The following is a 25,631-nucleotide window of genomic DNA, read 5'->3' on the forward strand; positions in this document are numbered from 1 at the left end:
AATGTAAAAATCCTAATAAAATTTTTATAAAATAAAAAATTAAAAAATAAAAAGAATCTTCTTTCTCTTTACATTTCCAACACTTGTTTGATTTAGATTTATACATTTTTGCCAGCTTACTCAGTGTTAGATACCAACGATCTATCATTTTCATATAATTTTCTCTTGAACCATAACATGCGGTACATTTTATATCCATATTCCACAATCGTTCCTATGGAAACTGCTCCATTTCTGCCCCCAAAACTGATCCTGCACCTCCATTCCACCTGATACCCACAGCACAAAAACTACACCTTGCATACTGAGGGGTCAGGCTGGGATCGGGGTGCTTTGCCCCTCCAGGGGAGCCCCTCCATGTGGGGCAGCTCAAGCCCTGCCAACTCTTTGTCCCTTGTTGTTTGCCCGGAGCACAACGTCCCTCTTGGCTCAGAGCGGGGAAGGAAGGAATAGATTTGCTGCCTCTTGTTCCTCAGTCCGGCAGCTATTTTCTAACTCTCTCCCTGCCTGCCCCTGCCAGCCTTGCAGCTGCCGCCATCTGTCCACATTCCCAAGTCACGGTCCCAGCTCGGACTTCCGTCCCCTTTGGAAAAAACACGGCTGAGGCATTCGGAGGGGGAGCTGGGCACAGAGACGGCACAGGCGACCCGGGTGCCAACATGGACAGGCGGACACTCGCTCTGCTCTGGGTTTTCATCCTCCCAGGTAAGGATGCAGCTGCGCGCCAGAGCCTGCAGACCTGGGCCTAGTGGGAGAAGGCGCAGGAGGTGCTCCCAGCAAGAAGGTGGCTTCCAAAGCTGGGAGACTTGGAGGTGGATACGTGAATGGTTCACTTCTAGTGAGGAGTCCTGGGGGTCAGGCTATTGGCATCAACAGGAGGGAGAAGGAGGGACTTTTCTGCCCCTTCATGCTATCTAGCTATCATCTATCTCTCTATATCGATCATCTCTATCATCTATCTATCTACCGTATCTATCTATCTATCTATCTATCTATCTATCTATCTATCTATCATCTATCTATCTATCTATCTATCTATCTATCTATCTATCATCTATCTATCTATCTATCATCTATCTACCTAATCTATCATCTATCTATCTATCTATCTATCTATCATCTATATATCTATCATCTATCTATCTATCTATCTATCTATCTATCTCTATCTATCTATATCTATCTATCATCTATCTATCTATCTATCATCTATCTATCTATCTATCATCTATCTATCTATCTATCTATCTATCTATCTATCTATCTATCTATCTATCTATCATCTATCTATCTATATCTATCTATCATCTATCTATCTATCTATCTATCTATCTATCTATCTATCTATCTATCATCTATCTATCTATCATCTATCTATCATCATCTATCATCTATCTATCTATATCTGTCATCTATCATCTATCATCTATCATCTGTCTATCTATCTATCTATATCTATCTATCTATCTATCATCTATCTATCTATCTATCTATCTATCTATCATCTATCTATCTATCTATCTATCTATCATCTATCTATCTATATCTATCTATCATCTATCTATCTATCATCTATCTATCTATCTATCTATCTATCTATCTATCATCTATCTATCTATATCTATCTATCATCATCTATCATCTATCTATCTATATCTGTCATCTATCATCTATCATCTATCATCTGTCTATCTATCTCTATCTATCTATCTATCTATCTATCTATCTATCTATCTATATCTATCTATCATCTATCATCTATCTATCATCATCATCTATCTATTTATCTATCTATCTATCTATCTATCTATCTATCTATCTATCATCTATCTATCATCTGTCAATCTATCATCTATCTATATTTCACTAATTTTACATTCATTTTGATATTTCAGAACTTCAATTCCTTCCCCCTCTTTCTGCAGTTTCTTAAATTTGTTTTTAACATCTTCTGCATATCCAAATGAACTTAATTTGCTCATTTATTCATCTTCTTTAAATATATACTCATGAAACTGCAGGTTATTACAATAACCCTGCCAATGTTTCTATCTGTTTATAATTTATCTGTAAATATTCAATAAACCATTTGCATTATTTTGTTTAAAAAATTGTTATCTTGATTTCTTATTCTTCCAGTAACCTTCGCCATTTCTACATATTCCACAAGTTTTTGTATCCATTCTTCCTTTACTGGGACTTCTGCTTCTTCCCATTTTGGGGCAAGTAACATTCTTGCCGCTGTGGTAGCATACATGAATAAGTTTCTATACATTTTAGGTAGTTCTCTCCCTATAATTCCCAAAAGAAAATCTTCTGGGGTTCCCCCAAAAAGGTTATTTTAAACATCCTTTTCATTTCATTATATATCCCCCTTCATGTTAAACCAGAATAAGCTTCCAGCATTTATCGAAGCTGATAGATGAGGCAAAACACATAGGCACAATTCTTCTCATTTTCTATGTGGGAATTTTCACATTTTATTCCCCAAAATTCTTGTGGATACTTATCTTTCATGCCTTCTCAGAGAAATGCATAATCTTGAACCTGGAAACTTCTTACCAGATGGTGGAGACGGGGAAGGGGTTTGGGCACTCTGCGTTTGCTCAGGGGAACTCTTTTCTTCTCATATTTCATGCTCCAGCGTGGGTGTTCCGGTACAGAGAGCATTGAAAGAAAAGGGGGGTTGTTGTATTGCAGCTGCCTTGACTCAAAAGAGGGGCAGAACCAGAGGGATATTGCATCCAGGTTCAGCTGAAGGGTTAAACTGAGAGCCGATGTGATGTAATGGTTGGTGTGTCAGACCAGGACCCAGGAGACAAGGGTTGAATCCCCACTTGGCCAGAAAGCTCTGTGCAGTCTCTCTGTGTGGTTTGGGAGCTGCACAGTCAGGGGAAAAACAATGCTGTCCAGGGTTGTAAAGACTGTGGAGAGAATAATTGGGTGCACTCTTCCCACCTTGGATCAAATCTATGCTTCCAGGAGCCATAAGAAAGCTGCAGAGATATTGCAGGATAGTGCGCACCCCGGAAATGATCTCTTTCAGCTTCTGCCTTCTGGAAGAAGGTCCAGGGTTATAAAGGTACAGGACTAGCCGCCTGAGAAAGAGGTAGTGAGAGATTTTACTTTCTTGGGCTCAATGATCACTGCAGATGGTGACAGCAGCCACGAAATTAAAAGACACCTGCTTCTTGGGAGAAGGGCAATGACAGGCCTAGACAGCATCTTGAGAAGTAGAGACATCACCTTGCCAACAAAGGTTCATATAGTTAAAGCTATGGTTTTCCCAGTAGTGATGTATGGAAGTGAGAGCTGGACCATAAAGAAGGCTGATCGCCGAAGAATTGATGCTTTTGAATTATGGTGCTGGAGGAGACTCTTGAGAGTCCCATGGACTGCAAAAAGATCAAACCTCTCCATACTGAAGGGAATCAACCCTGAGTGCTCACTGGAAGGACAGATTGTGAAGCTGAGGCTCCAGTACTTTGGCCACCTCATGAGAAGAGAAGACTCCCTGGAGAAGACCCTGATGTTGGGAAAGATGGAGGGCACAAGGAGAAGGGGGCGACAGAGGACGAGATGGTTGGATAGTGTTTTCGAGGCTACCAGCATGAGTTTGACCAAACTGCGGGAGGCAGTAGAGGACAGAGGTGCCTGGCGTTCTCTGGTCCATGGGGTCACGAAGAGTCGGACACGACTAAACGACTAAACAACAACAAATGGGTGTATATTGTATTTAAAAATGGGGTATCAGAGTTTTTAGTGGGCTAACCAGGTTGGGATAGCTGGGATAGCAGGCTTGTTGGTTTTTGAATGTCTTATGTAGATTTTTTCAATTTCGTTCTGTATGGGACAATGACAATAAAGATTATCGTATTGTATCGTATCGTAGCTCACAGGGTGACACTGTCTCTCAGCCTATCCTACCTCAAAGAGCTCTTGTGAGCAACTCTTCCTGCTGATGTCAGCAAGGCCCTGTCTCTGCACTGTTTTCGGCACCTGCCCAAAACATTTTCACTTAGACAAGCCTACACAGGTTGCGTCCTCTGGTCCATGGGGTCATGAAGAGTCGGACACGACTAAACAACTAAACAACAACACCCAGGTGTTCCGAAAGCTGGTGCGAGTTCTAATCTGTTTCTAGCCTACTGTTATTTTAGCAAGTAGGTAAATAGGTACCGCTCCGGCGGGAAGGTAAACGGCGTTTCCGTGCGCTGCTCTGGTTCTCCAGAAGCAGCTTAGTCATGCTGGCCACATGACCCGGAAGCTGTACGCCAGCTCCCTTGACCAATAAAGCGAGATGGGCACCGCAACCCCAGAGTCGGCCACGACTGGACCTTATGCTCAGGGGTCCCTTTACCTACCCTTTTAAATCCATTTGGGGGGAGGTATTGGCTTGTTGTTTTTTTATTATGCATTTTTGTGTGTTTTTGTTGTATTTTGTGTGTGTGTGTGTGAACCACCCTGAGTTCTACAGATGAAGGGCGGTATACACATTTTAATAAATAAAAAAATAAAAATAAACGTCTGAGCTTGCAGGAAGGCTGATGAGCTGGAGCAAAGCTCTGCCACTTCTCTGGCCAGCTCCTGGGATGAACAACTGCAAAAGAGGGGTCTATCTGAGCTCCCCCTGCTTTTCTCCCCTTCCCTCCAGCAACCCTGGGCGTGAACATGGAGGAGAAGCTCATCAAGTACCTCTTTGAGGAGAATGGCTACAACAATAAACTGCGGCCCGTAGCATCCAAGGACGAAAGTGTCACCGTCTCCCTGGCGCTGACCCTCTCCAATCTCGTCTCCCTGGTGAGCCCACCTTCCGGGATCCGTCAGCAACTGCTCGCCACTTGTTGTCTTACGTGAAGAGCGTAAGAGCCCCTCTGGATTAGCCCCAAAAAGGCCCATTTGGTCCAGCCTCCTGTTCCCCACAGGGCCAACCGGATGCCTTTGGGAAACCCATGGCCCCTCCCCACATCTTGCATTCAGATGTTGAAATGAGGGACATGAGGCAGGAGTTGGTAATGCAGGTGAGCTGTGCACAAGCAAGCTGCCAGCTAGCTCTGCTGAGGCTCTTTTTATTAGCACAATATGCAAAACCAGTCAGATACATTTTTGGACTGTGCCCTTTACCTCTTCCAATCACGCGGTCGTGGGGTGGTACGAAGTTATTTTGGCACCTGTTTCCACCGCGTCACTTTCCCCTTGAACAATGAATAATGAAGGAGACAAAGGTCACAGACAGGGCACGGCAGACCACTAAGAGAGCAAAGGTTAGATAGAGGGCATGATGTTCAGACAGCTGTGGCTTGTCTGCGGGTGGAAGTGTGCTCCACACCCGGCGGTCATTCCTTCAGGAAGTACACTGCTGCGGAACATGGATGCTCCATTTCACTGTTGTGGCTAGAAGCATTTGATAGACCTCACCTCCAGGATTTGAAAAGGACTAGCTGTCTTTAAAAGAGGGTTAGATGAATTCATAGAAGAGGAGAGGGCCATCAAGGACTGCTAGCCACAAATGGTCCTCCTCCACAGTCAGAGACAGCGATGCTTCTGAATGCCAGTCGCTGGAAACCACAGGAGGTCTGTGCTTGGATCCTGCTTATGGGTTTCCCACAGGCATCTGGCTGGCCAATGTGAGAACAGGATGCTGGACTGGAGAGACCATTGGCTTGATCCAGCAAGGTTCTTATTTTGTCCAAGCTCTGGTTTAAAACCATCTCAGGCAATGGCCATCACCGCAGGGCTACTGTATCTGTGTCCTGTGTTGCAGATCCTGCCCTGCTGGTTAGATCATGTAATCCCCAAAGCCTGTCCCAATTTTACAATTGCAATGCCCATAAATTTATTGTGTGCATTCTGAAGAACCGTTGCCTTTCGTCTGGGATAGATGGACCAACGGGTTGCTTTGGTGTGATGCAATTTCCTGTGTTCCTGTTCCCTTCTCCTTCTCTTCCTAATTGCAGCAGCCTAATTTCAAAGCCTCAGCATCCTCTGTGACAAAAGCAATGGTACTCAGGGCCGTCTTTAGCATATGTGGCACCGGGGTGCAAAAACTGCCCAGTGCCCCCAATTTTGGGGGGGCAGGCCAAAGTTGTTGAGCCTTTTTTAGGGGGGCAGCTAAGTTGTTGAGCTTTTTTGGGGGGCACGCAACTCTCTCCCATGCCGCTGGGTTTGATCGTCCCTTGTTGTGTGTTGTTGCAGAAAGAGGCCGACGAAACTCTCACCAGCAATGTCTGGATTGAGCATGTGAGTAGCAGAATGCCCCTGCCAACTCCTCCGACCCAAATCAAAGCCTGGTCATTGAAGTTTGTGTGTGTGTTGGTTCTCAAACTTAATCCGTTCCGGAAGTCCATTCCAAAACCAATGCGTTCCAAAACCAAGGTGCGCTTTCCCATACAAAGTAATGCAAAATGATGCACACTGGCCGCTTGTCGCCCATGGGCCTTAGGTTGCGGACCCCTGACCAAGACGTTTGAGAACCAAGGTACTACTGTATATCTTCACTACTTCCAGCTGAGCTAATGCTCTAATTTGAACTCCTGATTCGTGGCACATCAGGCTTCTGTTTTATGGGTGTAACTTCATTGCTGATCTCACGCTGTTTGCTGCCGTGAATTTTCTCTATCTCTCTTAACGTTGGCATTATAGAATTTTTTTTGCAGGTCATTAAAATAAAGTAAATCCCTGCAGGGATGGATGGACTACCGGCTGAAATGGAACGAGACAGAATTTGGAGGCGTCGGTGTGCTCCGCCTGCCGCCGGACAAGCTGTGGCTGCCTCAGATTGTCCTGGAGAACAAGTGAGCACCAGCTAAGTCGCCCTTAGGGTTGCCAAATCAGTGGGACCACCATGCTCCTCTGCTTTCTGAGGCAGCTGGCTCTGCAGAACCTTAGCGGGCGATGTCTCCCTCTAGGCTGATTCTTTCCTACATGGGCTGCTGGGCAAGGGCGGCATGTCCTGTGTTGCCACCAGAGGCAAAATGGGAAGTGCTGCCCGGCCCTACCGTTGCTGCACAATCTCCACGGTCAGAAGCAACGCCGTTTTCCAGCGAGATCACGCTGAAATCTCGCGATATCTTGAACGCCCCACGAGATCTTGCAAGATTTGTGGAATGCTCCCCCTAGGGAGGTTCAGTTAGTGCCATTGTTATATGGCTTTAGGTGGCAAGCGAAAACGTTTCCCTTCAACCAGGCCTTTGATTAATAATAATAACAACAACTATAATTTCGTTATTTGTACCCTGCCCATCTGACTGGGTTGCTCCAGCCACTCTGGGCTGCTTCCAACATATATAAAAACATAATAAAACATGACACATTAAAAAGCTGCCCTATCAGATGTCTACTAAAGCTTGCATAGTGATTAACATCTGATACCCTTTTAAATGTGTTTGTGAGAGTGGGTGGTCAGAGGGCGTGGGATATTCGTTTGTCTTTGTTTTGATTATGCATTATGCATTTTTATATTAGTATTTTTATGCTGCGGACCTCCCTGAGATCTACGGATGAGGGGGGCGGTATACAGATTTAAGAAGTACTGTATTTTTCGCTCTATAGGACGCACCGGACCACAAGACGCACCTAGTTTTTAGAGGGGGAAATCAAGAAAAAAAATTATTCCCCCTCCCCAGCCCCAAAGAGCAGTCTCGGTGCTGCGGGGGAAGCCCGGGTCCCCCCCCAGCCCCAAAGAGAAAAGAAGCCAAGGCAGCGAGTGCGATCCATCCCGCTAGCTGCCTTGGCTTCCTCTTTAGCCTTGCGCAACCTCTCCAGCTGAGAGGAGGGAGAAGGGACTGACTGGCCACCAGTCCCTTCTCCCTCCTGGGGAAAAGCCCGCAAGAGCCGCACGAAGCTTGTGTGCGGCTCTTGCGGGCTTTTCCTGCCTGCCTCCCCCCTGCATTCGCCTCCCTGCTACCTGGAGGCCTGCCTTGCCACAGCGGACAGGAAGCAGTTCCCCGGAAGGACAATGCCCTTCTCAGCCCCTTGTCTCCCTCTCCCTTTGCAGCAACGATGGGACCTTTGAGGCCACCTACGACGCCAACATCCTCCTCTTCTCGGACGGCAGCGTCTACTGGCTGCCGCCCGCCATCTTCCGCAGCGCCTGCCCCATCAATGTCAACTACTTCCCCTTCGACTGGCAGAACTGCACCTTGAAGTTCACGTGAGGAACCTCCAGCCCCCTTGCCGGGCTTCTTCAGCCCGTGTGGTTGGGTGGTTGGGTCCCTAGAAACTGCCACATGGCTCGTTCAGGAGAGTGCAGTAGAGACTCTTCCCCTCAGGGTTCGAGCCCAGCACTGGGAGCAAGATTCCTGCACGGGAGGGGTTGGACTAGATGACCCCTGGGGTACACCTTCCAACTCTACAGTTTTATGATTCTATTATTCTGATTCACACATTTTTTTTTGGCAAACCATTTCCCCTCATATAATGCATTTCCAGATGGTAATATATGTATTGCTTATGCTCGCTTTACCCTGTCAAGTGCACGCTCTCTCCTTTTTGGCACACATTGATCACAGAATTGGTTCCCTTTAATACAGGCACGTCCAACTCCCCAGAGACTGTGATCTACTCCCACTATAAAAAAATCTGGCAGTGATCTACCCATTGTCATTGGAGGGAGGAGGAGCGTGGGGGGGTGGATAGATTGCCCAGAGTTGTTGAGCTTTTTTTAGGAGATCCCACGATCTACCAGGATCAGCCGGGGATCTACCGGGTAGATTGCGATCTACTGGTTGAACATCCCTGCTCTAATTCAACCCCTTGTATTGCAGGAGTCACAGCTATTGAGGTCTGGGGGGGTCGCCTGGCCTGAAGTTCCCATGTGTGTGTGTTTTTAAAGGCTTCAAACAGACCGTCCGTCAGTTTTATGAAGTTTGCTTGGTGGGGCAGAGACGGTTCAAAGGCATCCATGGAACCTTCTGCCACAGGATTCTCTGCTGACTGGTTTTCTGCCTGCCTTTCCCAGCTCTCTGATGTACAGCGCCAACGAGATCAACCTGGAACTCATGTCGAAGGTAGAGGAAGAGACCAATAAGTCATACGTGGTGCAGTGGATCACCATCGACCCGGAAGGATTCACCGGTAAGTGGGGGGGGGGAATGTCCTCCTATAGGGGGGTCAGCAGTGGTGGGAGGAGGTCTCCTAACCCATGCCCTTTCAAAGCTGTAGGGCAGAAAACCATCGTCCTCAATGGCTGGGGGAAGATTCTCCACCCCAAGGGTTGCATTCCAATCTGGGCAACATGCCAAGGGCCACGTGTGGGCGGTGGGCGGGGCTAGAGGCAAACTGGGCGGAGCAATGAGTGCAATTTTCACTTATGTATAAGCTAAACAAGCTATAGGTTAGGGCCCTGCACTCTTGGGGGTCCCCAACAAATTTAAAGGGGGGAAAAGGTGTACATTTCCAAAAAAAAAAAAAGGTGGGTGTACATTTCCACAAGATAAAAAATAAATAAAATAAAACCTATATACAGCAACAGTGTTTTGTGTTGTGTAGGCTCCTATGACGTAAGTCATGGGCCCCGGCTGCTAGCCTGCTCCCTAAAATATCACTGGTTTGCTCATTTCTATATATAGGGTGCCTACATTCTGCATGGACATGGCAACACGTAGCATGCAGCTGCATAGTGCAGGGCAGCACAACTGAATGTAGCTCAAGCTGTTGTACCTGTTGTGTAATATTAAAGAGTGCTTGTAGACTGATGACCAGGCAGCACAGACTAAGGGTATGAGTCTTATGCCTACTGATTGATTTTATATAATACATAATTTATTTATTTTGATCCCGTTATGGCTTTAGGTACCTATTAGGTCCATAAATTACCATATAGCATACAGTGGATGCTTGGGTTGCGAACGTGATCCATGCAGGAGGCATGTTCGCAATCTGCAGCGCCAAGTTTGCACATGCGCGGGTTGCCATTCGGCGCTTCTGTACATGTGCAAAGCTCAATTTAGCGCTTCTGCGCATCTGCAAGCGCCAAAACCCAGAAGTAACCTGTTCTGGTACTTCTGGGTTCAGCGCGTTGTGCAACCCGAAATCGCGCAAACTGAAGCGTCTGTAACCCAAGGTATGACTGTATATTCAACACACAAAAAAGCGACAATTTGTTGTTGACAAAGGACAGCTGAACATATAAAGGGCCCCTTCCTCTTCAGTAGCTTAGGGCCTCATCAAACCTAAATCCGGCCCTGTACAGTAGGCTAGTTTTGACACACCAACACACCTTTCTCTCCTCCAGGAAGGCATTGTCAGGGTTCAAGGACACATCTCATTCAGGGAGAAGCACCCAAGGCGGGCATGAAGCAGGGCCAGGAGAGGGAATGGCATGTTACGATAATGAAGCAATGCAGCTGCAAAGTCCTAGCTTGAAGTGTAAACATGATGGGAATGTTGGGACTGCTGTGGGAACAGAGGGACAGTCATTTCACAGTGTGCACAGTGTAATATGAGCTGTACAGGATGTACAGGGAATGTTTGTCACAACACTGCTGAAATTTGAAGAGAGCAGTCCTGTTTTTTGTAACGCTGCAAAGACAGAAATAAAGGCATGTAAATACGTTTCTGTCTATCTCTTTCCCCTGCCGGGGGGGGGGGCAGGAAAGAGGGGGGGTGTTCTTCTCACGTTTGAGAAGAATCGCCTATCGAGACCTAGCCTGGATCTTGCTGGGGAATGCAGCCAGGGAGGTCAAAAGGGAATCAAGCTGGGTGCCTGGGAGAGTTGCCAGTTTCTCATGAGAAGGGCTTGAATTTCCAACACGGCAAGGGAGAAGGGTGTGGCATGGGTAAAGTTTCGAGGGCCAGAAAGAGTGGCTTGGAGGGCCTGAGGTTAGACCTTTCGGTTAGAGAATCCTGGGACCTGTAGTTTACCATCTCATGGAGTATAATAATAATAATAATAATAATAATAATAATAATAATAATAATAATAATTTATTTATACCCTGCCCTTCCTGGGTCAAAAACCGGGCTCAGGGCGGCTAACAACCAATTTAAAACACTTAGTTGTAAAAGCAGCATAACATACAGTATAAAAAGATTAATAATAATAAAATTCAAAGTTCAGAAATCAATTTAGGGCAAATCCATCTACTAAACACTAGATAGTCACCAGGGCTAGCTGGCTGAATTAGTCCTACTTGGGCCAGCGAGGAGACCAGGGGAGAATTAGCTGTGAGGTCCAAGAGCGGGTAATCTTCATAAAAGGGGACGGGGAGGGAAGGAAGGGGAATAAAAGATCAGGCTGAATTCAAATTAAAGGCCAGGGGGAAAATCTCTGTCCTACAGGCACGGCGAAAGGAGGTTAAATCCTGCAGGGCCCTAGTCTCATGGGACAGAGCATTCCACCAGGTCGGAGCCATCACTGAGAAGGCCCTGGCCCTGGTGGAGGATAGTCTGGCTTCCTTAGGGCCCGGGACCTCTAAATTACGGTTATTCATGGACCTTAAGGTCCTCTGCGGGGCAGACCAGGAGAGGTGGTCCCATAAACACGAGGGCCCTAAGCCACAATGTGGCAGCACCCTTAATGAAACTACATCTCCCAGCATTCTCTGGGAGAATGCCAAATGTCCACCCTGCCTGCCTCTCTCCTGGTTCATGGGCCTTGCGCGTCTGCCCCCCTCTCCTTGAATGCTCACGACACCCCTGTTAAGAGCTTGGGAGTAATTTTACTTATCAGCACTCAAGGGGGTCCCTGTGCAGAGTTTCAAGACAATAACGCATTAAGACAGCACTTTGCAACCACGGCCCGTCAATACAAAATAATAATTCCTTGCGTTTATGTGGAACTTGCAGAGCATTCAAAGCGCTTTCTCACAATTATCTTGTTGTGATCCTCACAACATCTCCATTTGGCAGATCCAGTAATAGCACAGTAATTCACCCTCTTTCGGATCCAATTCACTGCGTGCCATCGCTTTGTGTAGCTGGCGGGGGGGGGGGCAGGGGGAGAAGGGATGGGATGGAGGGGCTGGAGTCCTCAGCAGACGTGCTGCATCTTTTTTGTTGCAGACTCCCATCTGCTAACCTCATTGCAGATGGAGGCTGAGTCAATAACCCCTCAAAAATCAACAGTAGAGAAGAGATGGTTTGATCTTCCTGCTCGCTTCATGTTTGCACTGGCTCGGCCTCTCCTCCCTTGAAAATGTCCCCTTGAGCATATGCATAAAGAGATTATGGTGGACTTCAGGAAATGTAAATTGAATATTCAGCCACTCATTATGGAGGGGAAGTGCGTGGAACAGGTCTCGGTGTTTCGATTTCTGGGAATGGAGTTGAGAGATGACCTAACCTGGGGAGAAAACACTAAAGACCTGATGAAGAGAGCACAGCAGAGGTTATATTTTCTGAGAATCCTCCGGAAAAATAATCTCTCAAAGGACCTGTTGATGGCATTTTACCATTGTACTGTGGAGAGTGTATTAACTTATGGTCTGTGTGTGTGGTTTGGGAGCTGCGCTGTCCAGGGTTGTAAAGACTGTAAAAACTGCAGAGAGAATAATTGGGTGCACTCTTCCCACCGTGGATCAAATCTATGCTTCCAGGTGTCATAAGAAAGCTGCAGAGATAGTGCAGGATAGTGCACGCCCCAGAAATGATCTCTTTCAGCTTCTGCCTTCTGGAAGAAGCTGTATAAAGGTACAGGACTAGCCGCCTGAGAAAGAGTTTCTATCGAAATGCAGTTTTGGTTTTAAACGCAGTGTAAGGTAGTCTCTATGGGAGTATATTGTATTTAATTATGGGGTATCAGAGTTTTTAGCGGGCTAACCAGGCTGGGATAGCAGGCTTGCTGGTTTTTGAATGTAGATTTTTTCAATTTCGTTGTTCTGTATGGGCCAATGACAATAAAGATTATCGTATCGCACATTACTCTGGATGTCAGGACTGGATGCCTACCCTCACATTCTGAACAGAGGAGCTTCTCTCTGTGGCTGTGTGGCACTGGCTGATGTAGGTACCTTTTTTCACTGGTGGCGGAGATGCCTGTCTCTTTCCCCTAATCTTTTAGATGTGGCGGCCATTTTGTATTATGCTTCGCCTCAACAGCAGCCATATTGTGCCCCTCTACATTTCGACAGCAGCCATATTGTGACTGGCGCCCCCTTGGCACTTTCTCCAAATTCCAAAATGAGCCAACTGGTGCCAAAAAAGATTGAGGAGAAAGGAGCAGAGATGTTTTGTCCTTACTTACAGCCTTGTACGTAGCAGGGAGACGCATAACCAGACACACAGAGGGAAGACTTCCTCAGAACCACGCAGCCAACCAGAGCATGTGTTACCTCAATAGAGATTGTGCCGCTCCGACTGGCTGCTAAGCAACACCGCCATCTTCCTCATGGCTTGTTGACTTTAACATTAACAGAATTAAACTTTAAGTTGCAAACCAAATTAACGCTGCTGCTGTACTTCCACTGGCTAGGAGCCCTCTCCATTCTGGGTTCCTATGAACTGCGGCATACTCTCTCTCTCTCTCTCTCTCCCCTATCCAGAGAATGGCGAATGGGAGATCATTCACAGGCCGGCCCGCAAAAACACTGACCCGTGCGCCCCTCGCGACAGCAACAAGCACCAGGACATCACCTTTTACCTCATCATCAAGCGCAAGCCGCTTTTCTACATCATCAACATCGTCACCCCCTGCATCCTCATCGCCTTCATGATCATCCTGATTTTCTACCTGCCTGCTGACTGTGAGCAAAATCTAACCATCGAGTCCAACTCTGTATGCAGCCACCCCAGACAGGGATCGAACCTATAACCTTGGCATTATCAGCACACTGCTCTAACCAACTGAGCTATCCATATCGAAGCATGTGCCAATGAGGGTGGGATGTGTAGCACCAGTTCCAGGCTCAATTTGAAGTTCCGGTTTGATCTATAGAGAAATATGTGGCTCAGGACCCCAATGACCCCAAGAATCGCCTCTTGAACTGACCCAGATCCTGCAGTCATCATCTGAGTCTCTTCTCTGTCTTCCTCCTCCATGGGAGGCCCAGAGGGTGGTGATATTCTAGAAGGGCCTTTTTAGCAGTGGCTCCCTGTTTGTGGAATACTTTCCCCAGGGAGCCACACCTGGCACTATCTTTCTCTATCTGCAGGTGCCAGGCAACTTATTCTTTATTTTTATCTTCTCCTAGCCTTTTAACCCTTAATTTGAAGGCTCGCAGGTATTTGGAGCCTCTTTTAGTGGGGCAGGTTCCACAAGGCCTGTCTTCTACCTGCACAGGTGTGCTTTGAGTTTTCATTGCTCCTGTTTGTTGCAGTTGATTTCAGCGCTCATACTATCTGTGTGAGTCTCTATGTCTTGCTTCCTAGAGGAAAGCGGCTAATAAACTCCCCTCTGCTTTTCCCTTTGTGCCTTCCAGGTGGGGAGAAGGTGACCCTGGCCATCTCCATCCTCCTGGCTCAGTCTGTCTTCTTGCTGCTGATCTCCCAGCGTCTCCCAGCCACCTCCTTAGCCATCCCTCTCATTGGCAAGTAAGTCTTGCTCTGCCTGTTACAGGTAGGTAGCCGTGTTGGTCTGCCATAGTCAAAACAAAAAATTTTCCTTCCAGTAGCACCTTAAAGACCAACTAAGTTAGTTCTTGGTATGAGCTTTCGTGTGCATACACACTTCTTCAGATACACTGAAACAGAAGTCACCAGACCCTTCTATATAGTGAGAAGGTGGGGAGGGGTATTACTCAGAAGGGTGGGGGGAATGGGTGATGGGCAGATAGCTGTGATGAGCCTGTTGACGACTCTTAACGACTGCAATAGGTCTTACAGGAAAAAGCAATGGGTGAGAAGGTGAAAAGTGGCTTTGTCATGTATAATGAGATAAGAATCCAAGGTCTTTGTTCAGACCAGGTGTCTCCATGGTTTTAAGTTTGGTGATAAGTTGCAATTCAGCAGCTTCTCTTTCCGGTCTATTTCTGAAATTCCTTTGTAGTAAAACAGCTACTTTGAGATCTTGTATAGAATGTCCTGGGAGATTGAAGTGTTCTCCTACTGGTTTCTCTGTCTTGTGATTCCTGATGTCCGATTTATGTCCGTTTATTCTTTGGTGTAAGGTCTGGCCTGTTTGTCCAATATAGAGAGCTGAAGGACACTGTTGGCATTAGTTGCTCTGCCTGGAACACTATCTTGGAGGACTAGGCTATGAAGGTCTACCAGCCGTGATGGCTACGCTCTCCCTCTTGAACCTAATCTAGCAGCTAGCCTTTACTTGTGTTCTCAGCCTGCTTGTCCCTTTGTGGTCCTTATCATTTTGCATTCTCCCCCTTCCTTGTTCGTTCAGATTATTTCCGTCGTTCAGTATGAATTGTGCAGCTGCCTGGAAGGCTCTTGAATGGGGGAGCAGCTGTGCAGGGCACCATCATTTGAAAACATAAATATTGCGTCAGGAAGGCCGCACTAAGGAAGAATGGTGGGAGCTACCCCCTCCCCTTGATCCTGAATCTTCCCAGGAGCAGGAAGACAGTATAGATTTGGAACAGTGGTTTGCAGAGGGGCATAGTTCTGAAGGCAGAAGCTGGGAAATACTGGATGGGGAACAGCTAGAAGAAGAACAACTGGGAGAGAGAGGGTTAACAGATTCACAGTCTTTGGGTACCATTCCTCCACCGCCCTCCCCAAGGTCGAGAAGAACTCAGAAAGTCTCAGAACAGGAAGCGCAGAGCGTACAAACTCAGATTACAAGACATAGGAGTGATGTAGATTAATAGGGACAGAGTGGGGAGTAACCCTTAATTGGGAGCACCGTCATTTCTAGGGAGACGTGTTCTTTTGTCTCTCACTGATTATTAAAGAATCTAACCGGTAAGTCATTCCTTTCGTTTGATCTTACTATTCACTGCCATGGGAGAGGAAGGCGATTCCCCGAAGCCCCCATTTCTTTCAAATGCACCTTCTGCCTCTCCCCCCTTCCCTGGGCAGGTACCTGCTTTTCGTCATGCTGCTTGTGACTGCCGTGGGGGTAGCCATCGTTACAGAGCTCAACATCCATTTCCGCACCCCCAGCACCCACATCCTGACCGACTGGACCAAAGAGGTGAGCTGTGAGGGCCGGGTAACAGGGAGGGGGTGGAGATGTGTAAATCCTACATACCATGCGCCCAGGAAATACTGCCAGCGTGGCAGTGTAGCATAGTGGATGGTGTGTCAGAGTAGGACCTCTTGTAGACTGGGGTTCAAATTCTCACTGGGCCACAAAGCTGCCTTCTACCCAGTCAGACCATCTCTTGCCTACACTGAATGGCAGCGGCTCTCTGGGTCTGAGCAGGAATAATAATAATAATAATAATAATAATAATAATAATAATAATAATTTATTACTTATACCCTGCCCATTTGACCGGGCCTCCCCAGCCACTTTGGGCAGCTCCCAACAGAATATTAAAAACACGATAGTCAGATAGTTGTTTATTTCCTGGACATCTGATGGGAGGACGTTCTACAAGGCGGGCGCCGCCACCAAGAAGGCCCTCTGCCTGGTTTCCTGTAGCCTCACTTCTCGCAGGGAGGGAACTGCCAGAAGGCCCTTGGCGCTGGACCTCAGTGTCTGGGCTGAACGATGGGGGTGGAGACGCCCCTTCAGGTATACTGGGCCAAGGCCGTTTAGGGCTTTCACGGTCAGCACCAGTACTTTGAATTGTGCTCGGAAACGTACTGGGAGCCAATGTAGGTCTTTCAAGACCGGTGTTATGTGGTCTCGGCGGCCACTACCAGTCACCAGTGTAGCTGCCGCATTCTGGATTAGTTGTAGTTTCCGGCTCACCTTCAAAGGTAGCCCCATGTAGAGCGCATTGCAGTAGTCCAAGCGGGAGATAACCAGAACATGCACCACTCTGGCCAGACAGTCTGCAGGCAGAGAGGGTCTCAGCTGGAGTACCAGATGGGGCTGGTAGGCAGCTGCCCTGAAGTCTGATCCTAGTGCTACCTGGAGTTGCCAGGAATTGAACCCAGGACCTTCTGCATGCCAAGCAGACGCTCTACCATCTGAGCTACGGCCTGTCCCCAAGGACTAATCTCTTGCACAAGGAGGCCTTCAAGAACCCTGTGTGGGTTGAAGGCCAGTTTTTAGACCTCAATGCACAGCAGCAACATACCTTCCAAGCATCCCTATTTTAATTCCCAGAGTTACAGAAGCCGCCCTGGCTTCTGATTTGATCCCAGAAAGTCCCAGGGATGAGCTGGTGCCTGCAGCCAGCACTGGTTCTTGCAGTGGTGCTGCGTTTTCGCTGGGTTTTGTGGCACCCAAAGATGGACATCCCGATTTTACATGCCCCGATTTTCTTCAGGAGAATGTTGGAGGGTATGCAGACATGGGGTATTCCTCCCAACTGTTATAAGAAAAAACTGCTCCTTTTCCCTTATCCAAGAGCCCATGTAGAGTCCTTAAGTGGGTCCCCTATCGGTGGGAGAAAATAACAGAGGCCAAACAGAGAATATTGAGAAGCAAAGCAGTTAGTAAGCCTGATCTTTATTAAACTGTTGCAACAGGGTCCTCACTCACCACACGCAGGAGGGAGGAGAACCCTGAACAATGGTGCGCAAGCCCTTATATAGACTTTTGAAATTGCCCACCCTGTAGCCCAAGACCACCCCCCAAAACATCATACATACATCACAGAAGGCAGCGGTCTACAGCAGAGATCCTGCCTGCCAGGATACCTGATAATGGTCACTGATTGCTTTACCTGGGCAGCCTGGCCATTCTTTTGTGATGGTTAATACTGAGTTCCTGAGTCCAGGTCACAAGCTCACTCTATTCATACACAGATGCACCCTTAAACAGGATTTGTAAGCAAAAAGACAAAGGGAAGGCAGAGGACCATTTGAGGTCAATTTGGGAGAGTCAAAATGGCTTCAGGATTGCTCTCCTGTACTGTTTCAGACATGCGGTTTATATACTTATGCATGTGTTTGCCTTGGACATTTATGAACATTTAAATTATATTTGAGTGCTTAGAATTCTTATGACGCTACCTCCCCCAACCTTTCTGCTTCCCTGTCTCCCCAATGCTGCAGGTTTTCCTGGAGACCCTCCCTCGCCTCCTTCGCATGTCCAAACCGGCCGAGAGTGAGCCCGAACACAGGCCGGTGATCCGGCGATGCAGCTCTGTGGGCTACATCGCCAAGGCGGAGGAGTACTTCACCGTCAAGTCCCGCAGCGAGCTGATGTTCGAGAAGCAGTCGGAGAGGCACGGCTTGACTAGCCGCATCACCCCTGCCAGTGAGCTTGTGGGGGGGGGGGCAGAGGGTGGTCACTGCTCCCAGGGGACCAGAAGAGGGTCACCATCTCAGAGGGCTTGGAGAGAAGACGAGGCAGAACTTACAGAGGGCAGGGCAGGCGTATGAGAACACAGACCCAAGGGACCACATGCTCTTCTCAACAGTTTTCTGTGAGCCATACAGTGGTACCTCTGGTTGTGAACGGGATTTGTTCCGGAGCCCCGCTCACAACCTGAGCAGAACACCCCCCCCCCGCGTCTGTGTGTCCATGGGTTGTGATTTGCTGCTTCTGCGCATGCGCGTGACATCATTTTGAGCGTCTGCGCATGCGCGAGCGGCGAAACCCGGAAGTAACCCTTTCTGATACTTTTGGGTCGCCACAGGACACAACCTGAAAAGATTTAACCTGAAATGAACAACCTATATCGAACAAAGCAATATTCATTAGAATATAATAGAATTAAATATCAGCAGATGATGATTAAACAGTTTACACTTAACAATTATGATAAAGAACTACAAAACTATAATCAATAAAAATAATGTCAAGTCACAACGCATAAAATACCACAAAACCTGCAAAACTGGGTAAAAGGGTCAAATTGAGAAACAAGGAGGCACAAGTTGTAAAATTATTATTTTTTAATATCCCTGGTGGGCTGGGCCAGAGGCAAAAGTGGGTTTTACGGTTGCAAAGGAGGCTGGTTTCTATGCCCACTCACATGCCCTCCTCTGCCCTCAGTCCACGCAGGTAAGAGGCATGGTCAGAGTTCTAGGACATAGTCCAGCCAGGCAAAAACACTCCAGCAGAGGGTGAAGGGGTGTGTGGCCTGGGGAGACTCCCAAGGGCCAGAGGGAGAGGCCTGGACTTCTCCCCCCCCGGCCCACCAGCATGAGGCTCCTCCACCCTTGATCTATCTGGCCCAGCATCCTGTTCTCGCAGTGGCCAACCAGATACCTCAAGCAGCACCTGAGTGCTCAGTTATCAACAACAACAACAACAACAACAATAATTTATTATTTATACCCCGCCCATCTGGCTGGGTTTCCCCAGCCACTCTGGGCGGCTTTCAACAGAATATTAAAAATACAATAAAGCATCAAACATTAAAAGCTTCCCTAAACAGGGCTGCCTTCAGACGTCTTCTAAAAGTCAGATGGTTGTTTATTTCCTTGGCATCTGATAGGAGGCCGTTCCACAGGTCAGGCGCCACCAACAAGAAGGCCCTCTGCCTGGTTCCCTGTAACCTCACTTTTTGCAGCAAGGGAACAGTCAGAAGGCCATCGGCACTTGACCTCAGTGTCCAGGCAGAACGATGGGGGTGGAGACGCTCCTTCAGGTCTACTGGGCTGAGGCCGTTTAGGGCTTTAAAGGCCAGCACCAACACTTTGAATTTTGCTCAGAAACATACTGGGAGCCAATGTAGGATTCTACCACTGAATCACAGTGGAACCTCCTTTGGTTGCTTTTTATGAGAACTGGAACGAGCCTGAGAGAGGCTTCTGCACCAAGATATAATGATCCTTAAAAAAGTCTTAACCAACTTACATAAAATATGCATTATAATTACACGTCGGGTCAGATGTGAAAAGCAAGGAAAGTTTAGAAAGAATTATAAACTGACACACACCAGTGTGTCCAGTCAGTAGAACCTCCGCTCTGGTTCACTGTGACTCAAATTCAAACTGAATTTTTATCTAACACCAGAGCACCATCTCCAAAACACGTTGGCTGCCAGGAAATTCGAATATTGTTTTTATAGACTGTAAATTTAGCTGGTGGATATAAACGCTTGGGTTGTAAATTTTTTATGCCTGCCTTGCACTGCTGCTGTGGGCCATGCTTTTTATTATTGCTGCTATCAGAACAGCAGCTTAGAAATATTGTTCATAAATAGATAAATGTTTGAAAGCCCGAGAATTGACGATGCGCTAATCTGCATTCGTGAACACTGCAGGGTTGTTGCAATGGGAAGGGGGGGACAATAGAGCCTGAGCCCCTCTCCTGCAGCCCCCACTTCTTAGCGAAGGGAGGTGATCACACACACCCATCTGCTTGTAAACTGTGGAATGTTTATTCCAAAAACGTTATGCAGCCAACTCAGTGACAACGATTCGCATGGCGACTAATTTATAAGTTAAATACTGCAGAGGGAACACAGAAATCTTGCAAATCAGTGGCAAACCAGACTGCGGCACCTTCAAAACACCCTCAGCCGCCCCTGGGCAGATTAGAGACCCTGTAAGCAGAGAAGCGACACAGGTGGCGCTGTGGGTTAAAGCCTCAGCGCCTAGGACTTGCTGATCGAAAGGTCGGCGGTTCGAATCCCTGCTGCGGGGTGCGCTCCCACTGCTCGGTCCCAGCGCCTGCCAACCTAGCAGTTCGAAAGCACCTCCGGGTGCAAGTAGATAAATAGGGACCGCTTACCAGCGGGAAGGTAAACGGCGTTTCCGTGTGCGGCTCTGGCTCGCCAGAGCAGCGATGTCACGCTGGCCACGTGACCCGGAAGTGTCTGCGGACAGCGCTGGCCCCTGGCCTCTTAAGTGAGATGGGCGCACAACCCCAGAGTCTGTCAAGACTGGCCCGTACGGGCAGGGGTACCTTTACCTTTACCTTTAAGCAGAGAAGCAGAGGTGGCCCATCCCATCTTGCCGCCTGAGGCGAAACGGGAAGGCGCTGCCCTGCGTGCGAGACGTATTTTTCGCTCCATAAGACGCGCCTGACCATAAGACGCACCTAGTTTTTAGAGCAGGAAAACAAAACAAAAAATATTCTGAACGAAACAGTGGGTGTATGCTTTTTGTGGTTCATGCTGTGGCCACAGACATGTGATCTGATGGTGAATTTGGGGTGACCCAATGCAAAAATCCTGAGGTTCCATGGGCTTTTACTCCCCCCTCCACTAGTGTCCCTCCACTAGTGTCCCTTATCCCTCTTCCGATCCCACCGATCAGCTGTTTCCTTTCAACACCCCCTTCCCTCTTGTTTGCCTTAGTGTCTTTTCCTTAGCTGGAGCAGTTTTTTTGCTCCTCCTTTTCTTCTAATTTCTCTCCTTACTGCTTTAGTCTTCCTGTCTCCTCTTCTTGCAAGTTTGCTGTCTTTACCTCCCCACTCCCAGGCAGCCTCCTTTATCTCTAGCGTCCCTTATCTCTCTTCCTGATCGGCAAAGGATCAGCGGCTTTGTTTCAACACCCGCTTCCCTCTTTCAAAAAAAAGAGGATGATCTGCTTTAGCCCCTGTGCAATTCAGCTCCAGGGACCACACATTCTCTCTGTAAGACGCACAGACATTTCCCCTTACTTTTTAGGGGGGGTGCGTCTTATGGAGCGAAAAATATGGTACATACACTCTTGACACCCCCACTGAAGCCTCACTTACTAGGGTCACAAGAAGGCAGCTGAGGACTGTCCTCTGTGAAGTGGACTGCATGGCCACCCAAGTCTCGCTGTGGCCCAGGTTTGGTTCCAGTGGGTGGCCAGGGGAGGCCTCTCTGGGGCTGGCAAGGGGCCCTGCACCCCAGCAGCAGCTCCAAAGATCGGAGAGGATATTCTCAACGCATTGCAGGGGGTTGGACTAGTTGACCACGGGGGTCCCTTCCAACTCTACAGTTCTAGGATTCCATGAAGCCCCTTTTTGATTATGAGTCCACTGAGGTCATCTTGATTATGGATGGATGAATCTGTCAGCTGTGCTTAATATGCACATTTCTGCAAAGAAGTTTTCCCCAATAAAATGTGCTTTTGCTTCCCCAAAATGGAGAATGCCGCAGCGAGGCTCCTTACGGGGTCCTTACCACTGGTACACATTCATCCAGTGCTTTACCAACTGCGCTGGCTCCCGGTGGAGTACAGGGTCAGGTTTAAGGTGCTGGTTTTGACCTTTCAAGCCCTATGCGGCCGAGGACCCACGTACCTACGGGACCGCCTCTCCTGGTGTGCCCCGTGGAGAACCTTAAGGTCCACAAATGAAAGGTCCACAAATGAAAACACCTTGGAGATCCCAAGTTGCAAGGTGGTTAGATTGGTCTCAATTAGGGCCGGGGCCTTTTCAGTACTGGCCCCGACTTGGTGGAACGCTCTGTCACAAGAGACTGGGGCACTGCGGGACATCTTTCTGCAGGGTCTGCAAGACAGAGCTGTTCCTCCTGGCCTTTGTTTTGGACTCAGTCTGACCCTTATGTTGCCCTCCCCCTATGGTCTTGATCTATCAACTACTCTTAAAATGAGGCTGCATTTTAAATTGCATTTTAACCTGTATTTTAAATTGGTTCCCCCCCTTACGTTTTTACTGTGATTTTATTGGTGTTAGCCGCCCTGAGCCCGGCTTTGGCTGGGGAGGGCGGGGTATAAATGAAATTATTATTATTATTATTATTATTATTATATTTGATACTGACTTTATATGCAGCCGACACATTTTTGCGCCCACTGCTTGGCTGGAGAACTGCACTGTGAAGGATGGCTGTATGTTTCAGTTCAGGTCCCCCCCAGAAACCGCAAATTGGGTAGCTTCACCCCAAAGTGCAAACTGAACTGAATTCCTCCCTCCACCCATCATAGCCCAGTTTGCTTGATCCGGGAGCTGGGACCCAAACTCTGTGCTGCCCTCTCGGTGGCTGCCTTCACCCTGCATTTCCTGGATGTCACTTGCTCACCGCTTCTCTCCTCTCTGTCCGCTAGGGCCAAACCCCCACGGGGTGGAGGGCACACAGGAACAGCTCTACAATGAGATCAAGCCGGCGATCACGGGAGCCAACTTCATCGTGAAGCACACGCGAGACAAGAATGACTACAATGAGGTGGGCTTGGCATAAGGGTCACGGCTCATCTCTGGTTTACCTTTGGTTCCTCTGAGCCACAGCTCCTTGCTAGTGCCTTAGATTACAATGCATTCCTCAACAGTCATCGATGCCCCCCGTCCGCACTATGCATTTAAAGCAGTATCATTCCACTTTAAACAGTCCTTGCTTCCCCCAAGGAATCCTGGGATCTGTAGTTTATTGTTTGGTGCTGAGAGTTGTTAAGGGACCCCTGCTGCCCTCACAGAGCTACAGTTCCCAGAGGGGTTTAAATAATAATAATAATAATAATAATAATAATAATAATAATAATAATAATATTTACACTCTGCCCATCTGGCCGGGCCTCTCCAGCCACTCTGGGCGGCTTCCAACAAAATATTAAAAAACTCCTCTTCCCAGGGAACTCTGGGAATTGAATGCTCTACTGGATTTTAACCCTTGCTGGATCCAGGAGATTAGGAGGGACTGAGGCTAAATCTCTGCCAAACATACAACCATTTTTAACGATGTTAAATCATCTTAAATAGTAATGATTATATTAGAGCGGCCTTGTACCAAGTCGGATCACTATTCCATCTAGCTCAGTGCTGTGCAGCACTGACTGGCAGCTGCTCTCAAGGGCTCCCTTGAGAGGGCTATGGAATGGCTCTCCCAGAAAGTGCCATTGGGGATGAACCCGGGACCTTCTACATGCCAAGCTTATACCTGCAATTTTGCAACACGGCAGGCTCGCAACTTGCAACGCATTTAACTGCGGGGTTGCAGCTTTACACATCTGGCGGCCACACAAATTAAGCATATGCAAGGTGGAGAGATTAAAAGCTCTTTTCCTGCTGCAGAAATGACTTCGAGGCTTTCCACGTTGCTTCCTGGGCTCTAGGAAGGTCTTTTTGGCTCTAAGAGGCTCTCTGCCTTCTGGTTTCATGGGAAGCAAGGACTGCCTGGCATGCCAGCGTTGAGAAATTAAGGATGGCCACACAGGGGCAGTTCTGGGGTTGCTATGACTATGTGCCTTCTTGGCTTTCCACCTGTGCTGGGCCTGGGTGTAACCTGTGAAACGCGGTCCAGGTCCGGTCCAGAATCCAAAGGTTCTGCTGGGAGTCAGTCTGACAGGGCCAAGGCAGGACATGAGGCAGGAAACCAGGCAAGGACAGGTACAGAATCTCAGGCAGGTTCTAGCAAACAGCAATGTTGCTCCCTCAACCTGGGGCGGGGTCCGACAGCCTTTTATCTTTGTCGGGGTAACGGGCGGTCCTGATCCCCCGGCGACTCACCTCCCTGTTTCGTCCAAAGGCGAGCACTCCTCCTGCAAGTACTCAGGTCTCTCCTTCTCTCAGACCTTAGTCTCTGCAGCTCAGGAGACGTAGGTGGGTTACTAGACCCAGGGACCGCCTCAGCCTCCCCTGACCCAACTGTAGTGGAGCAGCTGTAAGTGATGGCCCAGCTGGAGGCAATGAGGTCATCCCCACATCTGGAGCCAGGGCAGGATCAGGCCCCGGACTCGGCCCAGCTGGTGCTTGTTGCAAGGGAACCTGTGCAGACTGGGACTCTTCAGAATCAGGCCCCAGACTAGGTTCAGATGCCGCCTGAGGCAAAGGATCCGGTACGGACTGAGACTCCTCTGGTTCCAAGTCCGAGCCCAATCCCAGGCTATTACACTACACAATCGCCACCCCCTGCCAAAATGTAACCTCTCCTCAAGTTGGGAGCCTAATGTATCCCAGCTGAGCCCAGCCCTCCCTTTGCATCCTTCATCTCTGGCTGCTCACACCAACCGAGTGATAGGACCAGCCTTTGGCTCATGTGCCGCGGAGGTTGGATGGTAATCTGTCATGGATGCTTTATTGAGAGGAGGTTGGACTAGATGACCCTTGGTTTCCCTTCCTGCTCTGCAATCCTATTATTCTCTGCTGCGCAGCCCAGCTGCTGAGAGAGCATCCTTGGATACCCTCACTTTCTGTGTCAGCCTGTGGTGCAGAATGTACTGTATGCATCGACCGGGAAATGGGAAGGTCCGTGTGTGCTTGAATTGGGCCATGACCTCTGGGGGGGGGGGGAGAGGGAGAGATTTTGTGGTCTTTGGGCCCTTCCGAACCTTGCGATTTCATTGGCAGGAGATAGACAACTGGAACAGCATTGCGCGCACGGTGGACCGCCTTTGCTTCTTCCTGATCATGCCCGTTCTGAGCCTTGGCACCTTGTGGATCTTCCTGAACGGGTCCTACAACCACCCTCCGCCCTTGCCCTTCGAAGGGGACCCCTACGACTACAATGAAGCCAACAAGAATTACATCTAGAGCTGGAGGGGACCCTTGACCGCCGCCTCCCCAGATTCAGAGGGCTGCCCTAGGCCCTGGACTCCATTTGAGAGCTGGTCTTCTTTCCTTCCTCTTACCTGTGAGATGGGAGGCAGCCCCTACTAACTCACACTCGCCTCCCAAGCCAGCTGGCGTGTTGCATTCTCTTAAATTGTCTCTGCTTTTCTGCCTTGTCTCTTGCGGTGCAATAAAAGCTGTGTTTCCCAAGCGCTGGCTCCGAAACTACAGGGAGAACATGTTCAGGCAGAAGAGCCCTGGATAGCAAGGGGGGAAAGGTCGATGTAACTTTTCTTAGGCAATGTGT

General features: G+C 48.3%; 1 protein-coding gene across 1 annotated transcript; it reads left to right on the forward strand.

The window, feature by feature from the left end:
- The first annotated feature begins 589 nt into the window (after window positions 1-589).
- On the forward strand, window positions 590-25,534 carry CHRND (cholinergic receptor nicotinic delta subunit). Its single transcript, XM_081911123.1, has 12 exons — window positions 590-705; window positions 4,655-4,800; window positions 6,196-6,240; window positions 6,685-6,794; window positions 7,997-8,152; window positions 8,960-9,075; window positions 13,482-13,682; window positions 14,358-14,469; window positions 15,910-16,024; window positions 18,004-18,208; window positions 22,888-23,006; window positions 25,124-25,534. Exons 1-12 carry the CDS (start codon window positions 660-662, stop codon window positions 25,304-25,306), a joined length of 1,554 nt encoding a protein of 517 aa, XP_081767249.1. The 5' UTR covers window positions 590-659; the 3' UTR covers window positions 25,307-25,534.
- The last annotated feature ends 97 nt before the right edge of the window (window positions 25,535-25,631 follow it).

Source organism: Podarcis melisellensis, assembly GCF_964234715.1.
Source record: "Podarcis melisellensis genome assembly, chromosome: 5".
Lineage (NCBI taxonomy): Eukaryota > Metazoa > Chordata > Lepidosauria > Squamata > Lacertidae > Podarcis > Podarcis melisellensis.

Coding starts and splice junctions, on each gene's coding strand:
- CHRND (XM_081911123.1), top strand. CDS start 660: ATGGACAGGCGGACACTCGCTCTGCTCTGGGTTTTCATCCTCCCAG. Junction 6,795..7,996: donor CAGATTGTCCTGGAGAACAA/GTGAGCACCAGC, acceptor CTCCCTTTGCAG/CAACGATGGGACCTTTGAGG. Junction 16,025..18,003: donor TGACCGACTGGACCAAAGAG/GTGAGCTGTGAG, acceptor CCAATGCTGCAG/GTTTTCCTGGAGACCCTCCC.